This window comes from Hibiscus syriacus, unplaced genomic scaffold (assembly GCF_006381635.1).
Source record: "Hibiscus syriacus cultivar Baekdansim isolate YM2019G1 unplaced genomic scaffold, ASM638163v2 tig00112260_pilon, whole genome shotgun sequence".
Classification (NCBI taxonomy): domain Eukaryota; kingdom Viridiplantae; phylum Streptophyta; class Magnoliopsida; order Malvales; family Malvaceae; genus Hibiscus; species Hibiscus syriacus.
The window spans coordinates 329,116-348,581 of NW_024063288.1; the positions used below are offsets into that span (position 1 = coordinate 329,116).

Here is a 19,466-nt window from a genome sequence, read left to right on the forward strand (position 1 = left end):
GTAAGACATGCTACTTGTTTATTGTTAATTAGTAGTTAGGGATGGACAGCGGGACTGGTAGGGCGATCGGCCCTATGAAATTTTAAATTCTCTTATAATTTAGGTATTTTCTCTATTTTATATCCATAGTTTTCATCTCCAAAATTTTATAAATTCACCCCTAACTAAATAGACTTTATGTCTGTGTAAAGTGTTTTCTGCATCAGTATTGTTCCCCTTTCCCCCCCCCCCCCCAACTAGAAAGACTTTGCAATTGAGTTTAGTTTGTTTACTTGTGAACCCAAACTCCTTTTGGCAAATGTTCTTTTATAGAGTTACGAATAAGTGTTGAATCTGACTATTTATTCATGAGAGCAAAGTGTTATGACCCAAACATCTATGCCAACTCAGCAATCCTATCAATTATTGACAGATCAACATTCCAAGGCTTTGTTGGTTACGGTAACTAGCTATAAAATATAGCGGAGTCAATGAAGGAAGGGCATGAAATATTGTTATAATCTGTTACTCTCTCCCTTTCTAGTTTCTCTCTGTTCTTCCCTCCTATTTCTCTTTCTATCTTCTCTATTTGCTGTAATTTCTTGTTCTTCAATGGAATACAACTTAATTACTTGAGTTCATATCATTAAGAAACTGAGTGAGTTCATAACACAAAGTCATGCTAAGAGCTGATTGTTTGATAAAATTGGATAATATGAATCATAGCCGACACGCTAAGGTGGACGCCAAATAATTGGCATATGTTCTCTTTGCTTTGTGTTTGTGGATCAATCAAAGGCTATCGGTTCTTAAATATAGAAGGGTGAACTTGAGAAGCCTAGTAAACCAGAGACTGAAAATAGTAACATGTAAAAATCCTGAAATCTTTTACGTGTACACATTAATGTAAGCGAGAACATTTTTATTTTGAAGTTTTCTGCTTAACATGCTCTTATTATTTGCAACTTATTTTGTTTTCCTACTAACGAGTTCAAATAAACTAGTATACATTTTATCTAGCAACACACTTCAGCGTAATGATTTATTTTCTATGTTTGAATGCTTGAGAAAGTTTGTATTTTGAAATTGGAGAGAATGTGTACAAACTAGTTGCAACTTGAAAGATGGTTATTAATGGTATGAGAATAATGAAAATCTCAGTGTCTTAATCGTGTCGTAATTTTCCGTGTGAATATAGCTTTAATAGTGAGCTGGTTTTCCTTTGATGTGAACCTATCAAGTTCCATCTGGACTTGCCACTTTTAATGATCTAATATTACAATGTTTGGAACATTTTGCAGGATGATGATCAGGAGTCTGTTTTATGCCTAAAAAAGATGGAAAGATCATTTTATGTTTCTTGCCAAAGGTGGAAAAGGCCAAGACTTTAAAGCCAGTTACTCAGCAGAACACTAGTAGCATGATTGTGGAGTCCGAGAAACGTGTTAAACTGAAAACACCTGATGAACTGCTGGAAGTACTGAAAGATAGAAACTTTATCAGAGTAGACACCTGGTCCCTACACAATGTTTGTTTGGTGTTGCCTATATTGAATTGATGATGCTGTCATTGGACATTAATGCAAAGAATTGAGAAAGGCTTTGTTCTTCCTTGGTGTTATGTGCCACTTAACTCATATTTGTCTCTAATGTTTATGTTGTGGGCTCTTTTTTTTGCAGCAAGAGGGTTGGTGATCTTTTGAATTTTGCTACCAAAAGCAGTTTAGGAAACTACATGTGGAAGATGATAAGGTAGATCTTTTATTGAATTTAAGGTGCTCATATTTACAGTAGACTTGGGCTTTTTCACTTGTTTGAGAGTTTCGTCTTGTGATGTATGCTACCACCAGCAGCTTTTATAATTTCTCAATGGTACATTTTCTACCATTTTGGAATTATTGCAGGTGGTTCGGGAATTTGTCTTGGGTGTATATGATGAAGAGGCCACTGCGGCTTTCAACCAGAATCTCTCCGACATCTCCACATTAAAAGATCATCGATCAAAAGATGCATCACAATTCACAAAGGTGAGATTTCGTATGGTTTAAAATTTAGGTTGCACCAAACTTTGTATGTTTATTATAATTGTGGTACCTCTTCCGGACCTCCTCGTTCACTCCACCTATCAAAGCCTCCGGAGTTCCATATCTTCCGGTTAACTACAACCTCTTAACATGACCATTGGCAGGACCACGTAATCCATTCGAACAAAAACTACTATTTGACAGTGTTATCTATTTACCTGCTAGTTTACGGATAACCATCATCACCCTAGACCTGTCACCAACACTAAGGGTCTGTCTATTCTCTACATCCTTCACAGAACTACCAATCCGGGCACTCCACCCAAACCAAAACGGGTGCACCGCCACAACTACATTTATCACAACAACAATGTTCCTTTAACTTTTACCAAAAAAAATAAGTTCCAAGTGGTGAAAAGTACAAGATTGCTGAATTAAATGAAGGAAAATAAAAGAAAAGGACTATAATGATGCCATGTCTCAATGCAGGTATCACACTCGTCAATATTCGAATGGAACCCTATGTGATCTTACTAATCAGCCCCGAGAAACTGAGGTATGAAGCAACAAAGTGACAGTATTGTGATATGGTTTTTAGATCTCCTTTGGAAGGAAAGGTTCATGCATTTTTAATCTTAGATTCATTCTCATCTTTTTATGCTTTGTTATTTCTGTTTGTAGGTGAGATTTGTCTGCTCAGAGCCGAGAGCAATGATTAGTTCCATTACAGAGTTATCCACATGCAAGTATGCACGTACTGTTCAAAGCCCTATGCTATGCAAACACCCGTGAGTCTTAATCTCTCTCTCTCTGCTCCAAATTCTAGATTTAGCACTATTGATGCTAGTTTCTTAGAGCTGATATTACCTGTCGGAAAGGTAAAAGATATGCCAATAAAAGATTGTGATTCTATCCCTGATTTTGTAGGAAGAGGAGAGACCTGTGTGGCACACCATTAACTGCAATGCCCTTCCAAAGGATTACAAGGATACCAAGATCGAGGACACTTATGAGTATGATCATGGACTCGGAAGATCAATCTAATAATTATGATTCAAACCAATGAATGTTGTTATTCTTCTTTAACTTTAGTCATAGATTTATAGAGTTAAGCCTTGTCAAAGTAAAAACAGTATATCAAATTCAAGGATTGCTAATACTTGTGAATACTCTCTTTTTTCGCATTTAAATATTTTGAATTCATATATTAAAATTATTATATGATGCAAATTCAGAGCATGAAGATGCAATATACATTAATGCAGATATAAATACCATGCATGTGACATACATAATTATTATATGATACAAATTCAGAGGATGAAAATGCACTATACATTTATTCAGATACACTACCATGCATGCAACATACATTTATGCAGATACAAATACCATGCATGTAACACATTCATGAACACTATTTTATGATTTACTACCTGTACTGAGGCCTGTATCAGTGGTGCATCCTCTTCAAATATATGCACTACTAATAATTTGCTCAGAATTATTCTCATCCCGAAGATTGAGCTTCCTTACTATCTGTTGAGGCCAAAAGAGTCCAATACTCCTGTATTGCTTCACCTTCTTTTGTGACTTCAATGTCGTAGTCCGATAACGCATCAGCACCTTCTATGTCTCTTGCAAGTTCATCTTCCATCTCCACGTCCCGTTCTTCGTCTGCAGAAGTTGACAGGCCTTCAGCAGCAGCATTGGCACTCGCAATATCAGGGTTCACATGGTTAGGCTCTGAAGCAGGATTCCTGATGCTGTTAGCATCAACACCGGGGAGTGGTGGCTGAAATTCTGATAGCAGTCGACTCAATGTTTGCTCCATAGTTTCATCAAACTGAACGGAAGCAACAGCAGCAACCACTGAAGCCGGGAAAATATCAGAATGTTACTAGAAAATCCTTGTCAAGTTTATGGACTCAAGTTACTAGAATATCTAACATAGCTACAAAGCAATCTAGATCATAAAATGAAAAACAACTTTGAAAATACAAGTATAGAAGTTAGAACTATTTCCTCATTACCTCTAGATCTGTCAAATCCCATGGATACAAGCTCTTCAATTCTAGCATTTGCGGCTCGTTCCTTCCTTTTCCTTTTCCTTGATTCAATATCAAGCTGCAGACAAACATAGTCAATGAAAGCCGCATGGCCAATAAAATTTAAAATTGGGAAAATTTCATGAAAAAAAAAGAGTCAACCTGGATAGCAGAATTAATTTCTGGATTGGTCAGATCATCTAATGCCTTTTGAAAATCATTTTCATTCCTTCGAAGGGCTTCAGCAGCAAGTTTCTTCTCAAATCTGCCAAATAAAAAATATCTTAGCCTTTCCAACAAAATAAAAAGAAAAAGCAAAGAAGAAAAAAAAAGGAGAAAGTTAAGCTTTTTGTGGATGGTACAATGGAAGTATCACTAAAGCCTAAATGAATGAACTGTCCTTATCTCCATTTTACTTTCATTACTATGAAGCAACTTGAACTTTCGATGCCAACAAGTATACACCAAAATGATAGTCATCATATCACATCAATGAAGATTTAGATAGACAAAGAAGAATACAGTACACTGCTCACCCAATAGCCACTAATTCTTTCAATTTCTCAAGATTCACAGCCTTCTTCAATGGTGTTACTCCATATTGCTTCAGCTCCCTGAAAATTTACATTATTTTATTTGTACATAAAAGAAAATGACAATTGAAACAGAAATTAAGCATATTATACCCACATGATTTCCTCTCTATGCCTGATATCATCCTCCCTCTTTTGTGCTATCTTTGCTTTTTCCTCAAAAAGAAAATCAACAGCTCTCCCAATATCTTGATTGTTCAATCGTAATGCCCTCCTTGCATCACGTTCCTTAAAGCCCATGCTCATAACATGAGATAAGGCTTCGTCAGACACTTGTAACTGATATCAACACACAAACAATAAGGCTTAATGTTGGAGAAGGATGTCAATAAAGTATGGTTAAGAAAATAAAAGTTGGAAAAACAAAAGAAATGGCAAGCAAATTACAAATCCAGTCTTATAATTCTTGGTTCATAAGATACGACAATAAACACTCCCATTTTATCTACTCATTGAATCCAAACCTAATCCTGTGCTCAAAGGTTGGCTGCAGGCATTCTGATACGGGTATTTTGAGACGAGAGGCACTGTGGTGGTCCCCCCGGACCAACCCAGTCAAATCAGAAAAAGGGGAAGAATCAATGTTCTCCCCTTTACAATAGAACCATCAAATAAAGATGAACAACGAAACAAGATATCTGAAAAGAACTAGCTGCTTTGACAATAAGTAAAGGAACCTGTGAGAATTTTGCTTGTGCAGATGTCAGAGCCATTTTAGATTTATCAAACTGACCATTATGGTATGCCACCACCCCTTCCAACAACTCCAACCTCATATGTCTACAAAGATAGAACGCAAAAGAGATTAGCCAAACATCGCAACCAACAGCATTCTCATTCAAGACCAGAAAAATAAAAATTGATCCACTGAAGCAATTTCCTGAAAGTACTCACAATGCAAGCTCTGGTTGGCAACCAGCTTGAAGGAGTCTAACACGGGAAAAATCCTTCCCATGACAACGTTCAAGTCCTTCTCTGGCTTTTTCAAGGCGTATTCCTGCTACTGAAAGCCAACTGATATCTCGAAGCAAGAAATAGCACCACACAATGTCTATTTGCAGTATTGTACATTGTCAATGAACTGCAATCAAACACACAGCCAAAGTGTGGAAGATTTTATAAAAAGCACGCAATCATTCAATAGCATATGCATGTTCACGAATATATAGGGTTAACTAAAAGCTAAAGCAACTTTTATTTGTATCTATAAACAGAAAACTGATCCACAGCATGGACTACTTATTCAGAAAATAAACCTTCTTCAATTCTAAGAAAGAATGTCTTACCTCAAGGACCTTGGGATCACAAAGTGAGAAAGCCTCCTACAATAAAGAATAAGGTACTATATTAATTAATTATCAGACCCAAAAAATTATTTCAACATATACTATATTATCAGCTTCTCTAACAAACTATGTCATATCTAGGCATGGGTATAGAGATACAACCCTCCAAATATATGAGAAAAATTATTATATCCATGTACATGTATTTGTATTCGACACGCATTCCCCAAATCCAATTAACATTCCAGACAAGAAAGTTTATCAACTGCTATTCTAAGAATCCAGATGCAAACAAGAAAAAACAGTGTTGAAGCAAATGTGGGAGGATGTTAGCAAATAACCTCCCCCATGGTAAGCACTTCCAGTGCATCTTTATAGAGTAATCTCCTAAGTAGATTCTTTGCATTTTCATGAAGCATCAAACCCATCATCACTGCCCTGTTCAAAGACCATTCATATCTTAATTTAGTTTTAAAAAAATGGGGTCAACTATCTTAATAACCAAAGAGAAAAAGGCATACCGCTGATCAGTCTCGGTTCCTAATTGCACTTTTTTCCCTCCCTGGTTTTCAAGTTCAATATTGAAGTCTTCAACTGGTAACGAGCCATCTACATGTCTCTTGGAAAGTGCAGTGGCAGATGCCCTGCCAATAGAGATAACTATGGATTAGTGACCGTGTAGTTTTATTTTCATTCACACATGTTCCTGATTCTAAAGATCATAATTTTCCTCACAATTTAGAATAAATTCGGTAACTTTGATTAAATCAATGATTTTCTATAAAACCAAGAACCCAATCAACCATCAAAAAGAGCACCCAGCTTCTATAAAAATAAGTACAGAGTTGACCAAAGACTCACTTGACTCGAGCAAGTCTACGAGAGCGCTCTTCCTCGGCCATCAACTCTTGTTTCAAGGACTTGCCTTCATCAACGGAGACACGGCTGGCCAGAATCTTAGCATTGTTTTTTATACCCAATTGGCTTAACTTCTGGGACCCATCGCCGTCTTTCAAAACTTTACCGGCAGAAATAAGGTTGATGGAGTCGGGATGAAGGCCGTTCGATCGCTTGGCTACCTCTTCCCTCAGCATAGCCACCGTCCAATTCTCCAATTCTAACTCTAAAACACCAACCCATGTCCCTCCGATTTTCAATTTCGCCATACCCAGATAATTAAAAGAGTAAAAAAAAATTATCTTTTTTGAAAGGGCAAAGACTTCCCAGTGAGGACGAAACGTCCCAATTATATATAGGTTTGAAAGAAGTTTAATAGTTTGGGGTAACTTCGCGACCAAGTTTAACAGTTTGGGGACCAAGTTTAATAGTTTGAGGTCAACTATAGGGTAAAGTATGTATTTAATCATCCAACTATCACTTTGGTTCTATTTTAGTTATGTAACTATTTTTTAAAAAAAATCTTACTTAATATTACATTTTAATTATGTTTTACTCACATGTCCTAAAAAAAAAACAGAATTGTTAACGTGGTAATTTTTATTTTTCAAATGATGACGCGACATTACCTTATGGTGACATATTAATATCACCATTAATTTTTTAACGATAGATGATCAAAACGAAACAAAACATAACTTTAGATATAATTAAAAATAATAATAGTTAGGACCAAGATGGAACCAAAGTTATGGTTGGGTGATTAAATATAGGATAAATTATGTGTTTAATACCTAAATTATCAATTTTGGTCTATTTTAGTACCTAAACTTTCAATTTTTATTAAAACCATACCTAATGTTTAGTTTTGTTTCATTTTAGTACCCCACCGTTAAAAACTTAACACGTTTAGTATCTAAATTATTAGTTTTTATCCATTTTAGTACCTAAACTTTTTTTTTTAAAAAAAACTTAACGTTAAATTTTTAACGGGTACTAAAATGAAATAAAAACTAAACATTAGGCATAGTTTTAAAAATTGAAAGTTTAGATACTAAAATGTATCAAAATTGATAATTTAGGTACTAAATATATTTACCCTTAAATATATAGTTTACCTTTATTATTATTAGAATAAACTACACTCACCATCACTTGACTGTTGACTAAATTATGTTTTTGTTATATTACTCTAAAAAATAATGTTTTAGTCACTTGATTTGTGCATTTCAATAATTGTATCGTCAACTTCTGAAGAGAAAGATGGCGTAGCAGTTAAATAAGTAACATAATAATATATTTTTTTTTTTATTAATTTAATCCATAATACAAAAAGATATATATTTTTAATTTTTGAGTTTGGTCCTGATATTAAAAAAAATAACTTGCAATGCTTTTTTTTTTCTCTATTTCCTTTCATTTCTATATTTTATTTCATTTTCCAACTTCATAAAATAACTCTAAAATAAATTGTAACATTTTACGTCGACAACTTCAAATTTAGGAAAATGTTTATTTATAAGTCTCATATTAATTAATTTAGTATGTTGAATCGACCTTGACATTAATTGTGTCGAAAAGAGGCCTTAATTGAAGAGAATTAGATAATTATTTAGAATTTATGATTGAAGAAATAATAAAATGAAAGGTCCTAAAAAGATAATTTATGCCAAAATATCAATGGATGGGCAAGAATATTATTTTGTTTGTTATGAATATTTATTTACGTGGATGTTTATATTTATTTATAAGATAATATTTTAATATATTTTATGATTAGAATTTTTAATATTCATTAAATTTAAAGTTTTATATGATATCTATTCTTTATATCTATAGATATAAAGTTTAGAGAAAGTATTATACATAACTTAGATTAAAATCAGATGTGCAACACGATGGGTCGGTCCAGATTAGTCAAGGCAAAACTTTATAAGCGAAAGTAAAAAAAAATATAATATTAAAACTTAATATGAATAGACAACAATTTATTCTTTGAACCGTCATTGTTAACATTTTTATTTTGTAGCAATATTCCAACACGATGAAATGATATTTTTTATTATCTGCCATGAAATATATACACGACAGACCATGGATGAATTAGCAACAACAGGTACTGGTTTTCAAGAAGCAACTGATTATTTTGTAGCACAACTCATCAGGCAAGATATCAATCCCTTATGCTCTGTTTTAAGCTGAAAGTCGTCCCTTTCCCGCCTCTCCACCACTCGAACGAACTCGTCCGAGCTTAGGCTCCCATCACGATCCGAATCAAACAAATGGAATATTATGTTCACCACATTATCAGTTAACGATACTTCACATACCTTCAACAATAACATGCAACATTAACATATACGATATTGAAAATATACTTATATCCGACACCCAACTCGATCCGAATACTACGAAAATAGCAAAGGAATACGTACTTGGGATGCAGCTCTTTGGAAATCCGTTTTGGTTAGCACCCCACTTACTTTTCCATAGCTGAAAATGGCTAGAGAAAAGGATCGCAGCTTCTTTCGTAGATGAGCGAAGCTTTTGAATTCTTCGAATGAAATCCGAACGTCTTTGAGACTTGATTCGTTCGATATTTCGTCGACTCGATCGAGCAGCTTGCTTATGTCGCTCATATCGGCAGCGGCCACCAGCGACAATGCGAAATCTTTAGCTGATATCGTTCCATGCAGCTTGTAGTCGTAATGAGCAAACTCCAACCTTAGAATCTACAAAATCGAAACACGGTAATTACTAACTAGTTTCTTCCTGAATGTTAATTCCAGCTTGTCTTGAATGGAACACATACTTCATGGTGTAAATCTCGTAAAAATTGGACGAATTTGTCGTGTTTTAGACACGTCTGGCCGTCTTGGCCGAAGAAGTACTCCACCAAGCCTCCGTTCTCGACAGGCTCCGCGATTTTGAGGCCAATTCTCCGCCCATCGCGGTGGCGAGCCGCTTGTTTATTTTGCGATCGCATCAGCGTCATCACTCGCTTGAATTCTTCCCTATCTATTTCTCCGTTATTGTCAAGGTCGAACATTTTGAAAGCAATGGAGAAGCTTGATTCAGGAATGCTAAGGAGTGTAACAAAGAAGATGTACCTGCAAATGTTGAAATTGAAAACAAAAATTGAGGATCTTAAAGGTTGAACGAGGGGTGTTGAGGTATGGTCACACCCATGAAAACTTCAAATTTTCCGATGTTTCTATCGATGGTCCAGTTTCATACTAGAGTTAAACAAGACAATGAGAAACGTACTCGGCAAAAGATATGAGTCCATCATTGTTGGTATCAAAAAGCATGAAAAAATACGACGGAGGGCAGTGTAACTCCCCGGGCTTCACCGGTTCCCCTCTCAGACAACCCTCTCGAATCCAATTCGATTCAGACGGAGGAAATACCGGAACAATCGCCCGCATCAAGTCCCCCGGTCTCATAAGAACATCGCCTTCTGGTGTTCTATAGGATGCAAAGTAATCGAATACCTGACTCATATAGAGAAACAATTCATAAGAACACCCCCTTCAGATATATAGTATTAAATTACGGTCCCAACACATTAGAGTGGTCACATATCGGTTTTTAAGTTCATATGAAAAGCTTTTACCTTTTCAGGAGGACTTTGCAACCTTATACGTTTCTCATAATTGAAGAAACTCTCCTCCTGTATGATTCTGAAACATTAGAATAAAAAATTATGTATATATTAAAGACTTATAATGAAGAAATGCGATGGAAAAAGATTCAAGATCGGTGCTTTCTCAATCCCACAACATTACCACCAAAGAGATACTTGGTTTTCTTCTCGGGAACATGTTCGAACTGATCGGATACGCCGTCAGCGGCCAATGTCGCCGCCCCACTGGGCGCATCGGCAAAAGAAACCGAAGCAGAATGAGAAGAGTAGCAAAACCCTAAACCAGACCCAACGATGAAAACCCCAGTGGAGATTAATCTCAACAATTCCTCCCTTCCACTGGTGTGTTCACCGGAACGAGTGGAACCACCACCGGAGGAAGGTTTCTTCAACAAGCTTAAATACGAAGAAGATGAAGCAGATTCCTTCGATTGGTTAAACACAGACCGTTGATTAGCAACCACTTGTTTGATCAATGGTGAGGATTTCCTGAGAGATGGCAAAGAGAACATAGTACGGATTCTTTTTCTTATTCTAGGCTTGGGTGAATTGGTGATTTGAACTCTTTTTTTCTTCTTCTTTGGTTTTAACCGATGATGATGGAATAATAACTAAGTTGGGATGATAATACGTTCAGGACGGTTGTTTTTGACCGAGAAAAATGGCGGTCTTTTAGAGTTTGATTTTGATTACTACTACAAAAAAATTTCTTTCCTTATTTAATTGTTGGTGGTAGGGATGGGATACCCATCCGATGAGTTTTGATTTAAATCGATTCGGTTGGATCGATTTTTATTTTAAAATTTTAAATTTTAACTAAGTCAGATTTCTTTGTGGCCAATAGATAAGATAAATACAGATCTAAGATGAAAAAAAATTAACTTGATCTAACCTAACATTACAATTATCAATTATATATTTAGAAATAATTACGATAATTCATCTTTTATGTTATTTTTCAATTAAATTCTTGTTTTACTTCGTAAAAATGAATATATATATCAAATTAAATCAATTATAGATTCTGACATCAAAATTAAGTTGAATGGGATTTTAAAAACTCGTATCGAAGTACGAATGAAGGGGTTTAACTTTCAAGGCGAATTTAGATGGACTAAAAATTCAACCCGAGTAACTATCATCCTTGATTGGTTGATGGATAATTTTTACTTTTTTATTTATTATTTTTTCCTTGTTTAAGCTCCCTCTTACCAAACAAACGTTTTAGTGAGGAAAACATGAACATTTACATTTAACTTTTGAATTCGTGCTAAGCGGAGAGAAAATGGAAATTTGAGAATGTTGGGCACGGAGCACAGCAGCTAGCCTATCCATTATGTCTTTAAATAATTACTATCTTTTATAGACAACCGGGACTTATCCTAACGAGAAGATGGACCATTGGCGTTAGAAACTAGGTTTGAAGTTGAACTATGAAGAACCAATTATTGTTAGATTTTAGATTTGAGTTAAAGTATGTTTTTTCGTGAAGTACTGGATTCAAGTAATTATGAATCTAGAGCTGAATCAAAGAAGCAGGAGCAGGTCGAAAAAGAACATCGTCTTTCCGGTGACTGCACTAGTGGCACTACAGAAGTCACTGTCCCTGAAAATTTGAATGAGCAATTTGTCTTGCTTAAACAAAGTTATAGTTGATGTATTGAGATGCTTTCCAGATAGAGTACTAGTAATGAAGGTGCTGAAAGTACAAATACTCTAAAAGAAGAGGCCTATGATTATAAGATAATATCTGTTTAGAATTTACTTTAGCATATGATAACACACATTCGTCGTCGTACTTAACTATTCAAATCCAAATATTTTAAGGAGAACAACGATGTCTATTAGCATTAAAGCTATTCAATAAATTTCATTCAACTCGAAGATAGAACAAGTAGTTGCTGCCACAATTTCAACTACCTTCCGAATTTCAATATGTTGACAATCCCAATACACCCACCATATTTATTTACTCTTCACCTTTCTTGTCTATTTGTTATATAAACCCTCAAGGAAGGTTGGACCACTCACATGAAACAATCTCCAATCTTTTCAGCATCCTATCGTATAACCCATGGATTGGTACTCTTGGTTGTCTAGAACTGCCCTTGACCCCTCTCTTATCCGTGACTATGGCCTCGCCTTCTCCCGCAATCATCTCCAAAGAGAGGATTTAGCACAGTTCAACCACCAGTTTCTTCAGAGCATGGGCGTTTCGGTTGCCAAGCACAGGCTTGAGATTCTCAAGCTTGCCAGGAAAGAAGTTGACCAGCCTTCTAATAGCCAGTCCAAGCTCATTTTGGCAATCAACAAAACCAGAAAGTGCTTCAACAGGTGTGTTAACAAGTTGGTTCACCACCAGCATTACGCAATCGAGTCGCTTCCTGAGCCGGTTCGTTATCGGGATCAATGGAGGGGAGTGTTGACAAGGAAGTGCAAGAGTGAAAAGGAGGTTAACATAGAGCAGCCAGTGCCAAGAACAAGGAAGATAGCAAAATCCGGTCCCTTGGATTACAGGGAACAAGAGAAGAAGCTGCTTGCTCCTCCTAGGAGCTTAAAATTGTCCGGGCCTCTAGACAGAGAAACGCAGGAGAAGTTGGTGCTCGTTATAGGAGTCCTACACCATCTGGTCCTATTGATGTTGCAGTGGCACAGGAGAGGCTGATGTTCACATGTAGGAGCCCAAAACTATCAGCACCTCTTAACTATGTAAGACCTCCAAGCCCAAAGATTCATGGTGACTACAACAAGGAAAAAGAAAGTGGGAACTATGGTGATCACACAAAATGGGCGGCTATGTTTCAGGACATGAAACCCACTTGACTTGGTCATTATATGTTTCCTTCCAATCAAAGGGACAAGTCCTATATGCCTTTGCATGTGAGTCTGATATAAGGTTAGGGAGCCCCAAGATTGTCATCACCATGCATACCAGATAGTTTATATCCATTTTGAGTTCATTTAATCTAAATCTTCAAGAATTATACATGCTTTAAGGTTTATATATGGTTTGTTAGGATGTTCTTGAGTTTCCAGTTCCATATCTTCAAAATTTGTAGATGGTTTGACACGGGTACGGATTATATTAGGGACAAAAACAAATTATCAATAAAAATATAAAAAATATATCTTAAATATATAATAATGTAAAAATTTGAGGGTATGACTGTCCCGTCTGTGCCCTCGATCCATCCCTGGTTTGACACTGTTATAGACTTATAGTGTTATATGCTTATAATGCCTTGAGTTGCAGACATTAAAGCCTGCCTGTCATCGTCTTCAAGTTGCAATAAATACCAGCGTCTCTTATTCAATGTAACTAAATATTGTAACCCTCGGCATCTACATTCTTTAAATGCTTGTCTACAAATAAAAATACAGCTCTTCCTTTCTGTTCATTTAAACAAAGGGGACACACCCTACTGGCAAATTACAAGATAAAAGGCAATAGCAAGATCAAGGGCTGTTGAAAATCTGTGGAACAGCTGGAATTAGGAGTTTTGTTGCAATTGCCTTTTGGTAGTTCTTTCATGAATCCATAAAACAATGCTGGTTGAAGGAGCTACTACAAAGAGTTAAGAGTGTGTTACTCGAATTTTCTTTTGACTGCTTGATAAAGAAATAAAATGAGAGAAAAATCAGAACAAGTGATGAGCTACGGCCTTGGATTTAGTATGTACAATATTTATGTAACTATGGTTTAAGGTTTGACATGCTGAACTTCTCTCTTTTGTCCGTGTTTTTCTTCTTCTTTTTTAGAATATTTCGTGTAAATCTTTACGATCTTATTGTACGATCTTGTTTGTTTACTCACCATTATTCGTAACAGAAGTAAATCGGAGAAAGGTGCTTACTATTTTAAGCCAAAATGAAGATATTCATATGGCATTTTGCCTTTGGAACGACAAGGAACGTGTATAGCTTCATGTACAAAAACAATTAGAAAAAGAAGAGCCATTAGCAGCTTCCATAAAACACCATAGAGACCAGCAAGAACAAGTAAAGTGAGCCCAAAAATGTTTGGGCAATGCAAGAAACACTTTAATGTCACATTATCAGACATTAACCCTCACCAGCAACAAGTTCAGTTCAATGTTTTTGGGCTTCAATGAGGTCTCAACTGTTGTAAGGAAAGTAGAAACGTGCTTTCTTCATTATATATATAAGAGATATACTCCCGTTAAGATCAGAATTTACAAGAATACAAATAATAATTTTAGTTACACTTCTTCTAAATTTCTTTCCATCTCAAGATTTTTAAAGAACTCATAACAATATCTTCCGACATGTACTATTCAGAATATTACACCTAGAGTTATGACCCCATCAACACAACTCTTGGACAAGCATCACATGATTTGTTAGAGTTAAAATTAATCGACAACTAACCACATCAATCAAGTTATCTACCATATTAATCTATAAATAATAATAATAATTAAATTGTGTCTAACACTCACACTAAATATCATTATAAAATATTTCGAACGAGATTGAGCGAAGGGTCTGAAACCTCTTTTCTTTGCTCGTTGACATTTTCAAAAAGATAAAAAAAATATGATATTAATCAATGTTGTTTGATCATTTATTCTTATCAACGATTCTCTTTATCAATGAAGAACATATTCATAAATTATAAATCATCAACATAAGTTACAAAATAAATAATAGATTAATTTACAGGTTACATCATCTGATCTGACCAACTCCTGATCTAATACTTAACACATTATATGGGATAAGAAGATAATAAAATAAAGAAATAAATACCAGTAGGTAGACAGATACCTTAAACACCCAGTTTTATCCAGAAAGAGACAAACAACACAGTTGAATTCCATAACTCCAATTGCCACACCATAGTCTTCTACGCATTATCTTTTGTTTTTGTAAGCAGCAGCTATAGCATTGCAACACTTGAATACAAAAACTTCCAAAACTCCATTAATCCATCCTTATCCTATCGTGTCGAGAAAACAATCATCAAAGGTCCCACGTGGTTGGTTCATGCACATGGGGTTTGTCATTTGTCATCATCCTCAAACTAGAAATAAACAAGGGAAAACCTTCACTGAATTTGGATGGGATGATTACCAACCTCAAACTAGGAAACAGGTAAACTAGGGTTGCAGGATTTAGCATATCAGAAATCACCTTATCTGATAAGATTTTTAATGGTTTTAAAGTAGAGTTGTAGACCAAAAGGACCTTTTCTTGAGTCAAGATAGAATATAAAAACAGACGTAAAATTAAAATTTTATATTGTCAGATCTCCTCAATCCATTCTGGATGGATTGATGATGATTAGATTCCCCACTTGGATGGCGGAAAACATTTGGTGGGGATGGTACGGTGCTTACATCATCACAGGGAAATTTGATCTTTCTTTTTGGGTTTGAGTGAGAGTATGTGGGGGCAAGCCCGCAAGAAGATAATGTTAACTATGAAACCCAAGGAAAAATTGATATGATAATGAATGCTTAAAAATTTAAATTATATTATTTTAATTTTTATATAATTTTATTTAAAATTTGTGTTTATGATTCTATAATTTATAATATTATTTTTTAAAATTTTAAAAATTCATCTTTTAACATAAAAATTTTGCTTTTATCCCTACAGGACTCATATGCTCATAAGAGATGAAAGTATTGTGAATATAAGAAATTATATTAAAAAATTTTAAAATATAAAATTATAAAATTCTAATGATATCTAATTAGATTATTAATAAAAGATGTTAAGAAAAAACACTTAAATAATACGAAAATATAAATTTTGGAAATAATTAATCTATTTTACAGTTTTACCCCTCACTTTCTTATAAATAACACAAATTCATTTCATTGTTTTAAGCAATGAAAAAATTATCAGCTTCCTCTCATTTTCTCTACTCATATTTTGTAAATCTATTCCTCTAAAAAGGTTATATCATTTAAATTTCATCTTCTCCGTTCGAGTTGTATGAATATAGAAATTCTATATTAACCTTGATGGATAATGTTTATTTTACAATTATAGAAGCAATACAAAATCGTTCTTAATACAGTAATTTTTTCCGTGACTTTGTATTAATGATAAAGTTTTTTTTCGAACAGTCTTAAGTAATTATAAAATAGTGTCTATTTAAAAAATTAATTTATTAATACATATTTTACAAACGTATTATTTAAACTTAAAACATTTAAAAATAACAACACTCATTTTTACTATTGAAATCATTTAATAAATTTTATTAATGAATGAAGTTTAATTGATAAATAGATCTTAAATAAATATTTATAATGTAAATGCTAAACTTTAAATCCTAAATAAATATTTAGTTAAAACGAAATAGAAGTTTAAATAATCGACCTGGATAAAGTAATTTATGTCTAGGAATGAGAATACAACAAAAGCAACACGATATGTTCATTTACCGGTAGAATACAAACCCGAAAATTGTTACTTTCTTTTAATCTTAATTCATCTTGAGGAAAACTATGGGCAAATGGAATCCAATTGAGATTTGACGCTCTTACCCGGTTGTGGGGTTTGGAGCGCGACGACAATGAAAAAACCCCAAGGATGACGCTACCGTCAACATCTATCGCTTTCGAAAAACCCTTGCCTTCATTTACAGGCTAGAATTCCGAAGTTTGACAATGAGATCTCCACTTTAGGTGAGGGTGTTATATCCAATATTATAAAAGGGTAAAATTTAAAAATAGTCATTATTTTCATATCATCTTTTTAAATACTAACTTTTAAAAGTACTGAAATCAACATCAAAATAATGATCCCTAAAAACTTAATACTTAAAAAGATGATATGAAAATAATTTACTGACTATTAACAATATATGCAGAAACAATATATACTCTGCATATATTATTGCTCGACTTTTTAATGTATGTTCCGACTTTTTTCAATTCCGATATATATCATATTTTGATATAATTGAACAGAAAACATGGAGCATTGGTGGGGTTGAATGAAATGTTGTGGAGGGTATTGATTTTCTGTAATGGCGTTGCAGATTCGGTAGGAATTAGGAGGTAGGAACGTTTTGTTGGGCTTGATATAATGCAGTTTTTTTAGTCATGGTTTGATGACCAATACAATTTTTTTAATTGCAGATTCAATGCTCTTAGTTTTCATTATTCCATTATTAATAAAATAATCGCGCCTCCTGCCTTAAATATAAAAGAAAAAGGCCATAATATTAATTGCTAAATTTAATTTGAAACTTGGTTGTCAAGGCAAGGCTCCATCGCGGGATTTCCCCGTAGTTATTTCTTCCTTATTACCATTTTACTTCTACCCTTTACGCATCAGTTAAGTCCAATTAATATGATTTCATATCTGTGTTTACTTGTTATACTCTTAATTTTTCATCAAGGGTCCAAAGCCCAATATTGTCATTTCATTCTTCTCCAACGCTAGGGTTTTTCGACTTCAAGGTCGAAAATCAGTCAAATTACCTTTTGTCCAAGTAAAATCCGTATACGTAAATTCCGCCCGCGACTTATACTCCAATTCCTGCAAAACAGACAATAGAAGAAAATTAAAATGAATTTACAAAGACTGAAAACAAATAAAATAAAAACAAATTTACGAAAAAAAGATGTGGACTGAATGGGTAAATAAAACAAACAGAAGAAACTGATGGAACGGAAAACCTCGAAAGAATAACGATCACGGTAAAAGTAAAGAACTGCAATCGAATGGAATGAAATAGTGTTTGGAGAACAAATCAAATGGAAACAAAACTCGAGGACGAGCAAATCTGGAGATAGTATGGAAATTTTAGATTGGAGTTAGTTTGAGCAGATTTAATTAGATTAGATAGTGACTTCAAGAGATTTTAAGCGTTGGTTTTTAGTCCAAAAGCTCCTCAAATTTGCCATTGGCCGCATATAACTGTATTTACACCAACAAACTATATGTTATAATCTGTTCCTCGGATTTTACGGTTTCGGTCACCCGGAGAATACTTGAACTCGAATCCTTCGTCCAGATCTCCAACCTCCTCGTCGGAATCTGGCTTCATCGCCACCGGCCGGCGTAACGCCGAAGCTAGATCTCAAATTACCGGAAAATCTCGGACTTGACCTATAAGCGATAAAAGATTACATACCGCATGCGATCCTCATAAATCCTCGGCTTTGACATCACGGAGAGCCGGCTAGGCCTAGGCTGCAAAGCAGAGCGTCGACGTTGCTGGTGAGATGAAGGTCTAATCAAAGCCGACAAAGCTCTCCTGACCAGATCTCCTTCGACATACCAATTCTCACCAGCGAGTTCGTCATTGCAGACCTACGAGCATTAAGCCGATTGCTCGGGTAACCTGAGCCGGAGTGCGAGTTATTGAAGCTCTTATGAAGACTGCAACGGAACGAACCAGGATGCGTTGTAGGCGAACACATACAAGTCCGCTTCGGCAGTTTGCTCTGTAAATTCTTCAACGCCTCCGTGTTTCTACGTACGGTGGTAATCGAACGGTTCGGCGAGATCGGACGGTTATCAAGCGTGAACCGCACGGACGACGATGATGGAGTTTTATTGCAGAGATTAACACGCGGGGAGAAATAGATCTATGTTGATTGAAGAAAGTTGAGGAGCGAGAAGAGAAACCTGAACTCGAATAGGCGAAAGCGGATGAGAAGACGATGAGAGTGGGACGGAGAACAGGTGCGCTAGATCTTCTAGAAGAAGCCGCCATTTTCGATTAAGCTGTTGCAGAGAAGAAAGTTAAGGAAGGGGAGAAAAGAGCTATTTCTTTTTAAATTTCTAAAGAGCCGTGTTTTGCTGTTCAGTTGGGCAAACCTGCTTTACTCGAGCCATGTATTTATAGGGTAAGGGGTTAGGGATGAGGGTTATAAAATTTGACGGGCTGATATTTTAAATTCTTGGTTTCACGGATCTACCCCTAAACTTTTGTTTATTTACATTTTTGTCGCTTTCATTATTATTGGTTGCGGCTCAGAGGTCGTTGTTATTATTTTCTTTTCC

The 19,466-nt window shown here is 35.1% G+C and overlaps 2 protein-coding genes, 1 long non-coding RNA gene and 2 pseudogenes across 3 annotated transcripts; 2 read left to right on the top strand and 3 right to left on the bottom strand.

The window, feature by feature from the left end:
* The first annotated feature begins 1,652 nt into the window (after positions 1-1,652).
* Positions 1,653-2,791, top strand: LOC120176887. The gene is made up of 4 exons (XR_005521359.1): positions 1,653-1,730; positions 1,883-2,005; positions 2,492-2,558; positions 2,684-2,791. It is a non-coding gene; the product is annotated as an uncharacterized LOC120176887 (long non-coding RNA).
* Positions 2,792-3,486: 695 nt separating this feature from the next.
* Positions 3,487-7,148, bottom strand: LOC120176884 (NEDD8 ultimate buster 1-like). The gene is given in 12 exon segments (XM_039183184.1): positions 3,487-3,874; positions 4,036-4,129; positions 4,213-4,315; positions 4,587-4,664; positions 4,741-4,922; positions 5,321-5,423; positions 5,538-5,709; positions 5,712-5,724; positions 5,930-5,965; positions 6,271-6,367; positions 6,451-6,573; positions 6,791-7,148. Coding segments are annotated over 12 exon segments (1,668 nt in total). The 5' UTR covers positions 7,096-7,148; the 3' UTR covers positions 3,487-3,512.
* A 1,726-nt stretch (positions 7,149-8,874) lies between these two features.
* Positions 8,875-11,040, bottom strand: LOC120176886 (annotated as a pseudogene).
* Positions 11,041-12,546: 1,506 nt separating this feature from the next.
* On the top strand, positions 12,547-13,137 carry LOC120176911. The gene has a single exon (XM_039183198.1). The coding sequence runs from the start codon at positions 12,547-12,549 to the stop codon at positions 13,135-13,137; it is 591 nt and encodes a 196-aa protein (XP_039039129.1).
* Positions 13,138-17,909: 4,772 nt separating this feature from the next.
* LOC120176913 lies at positions 17,910-19,214 on the bottom strand (annotated as a pseudogene).
* Positions 19,215-19,466: the final 252 nt, after the last annotated feature.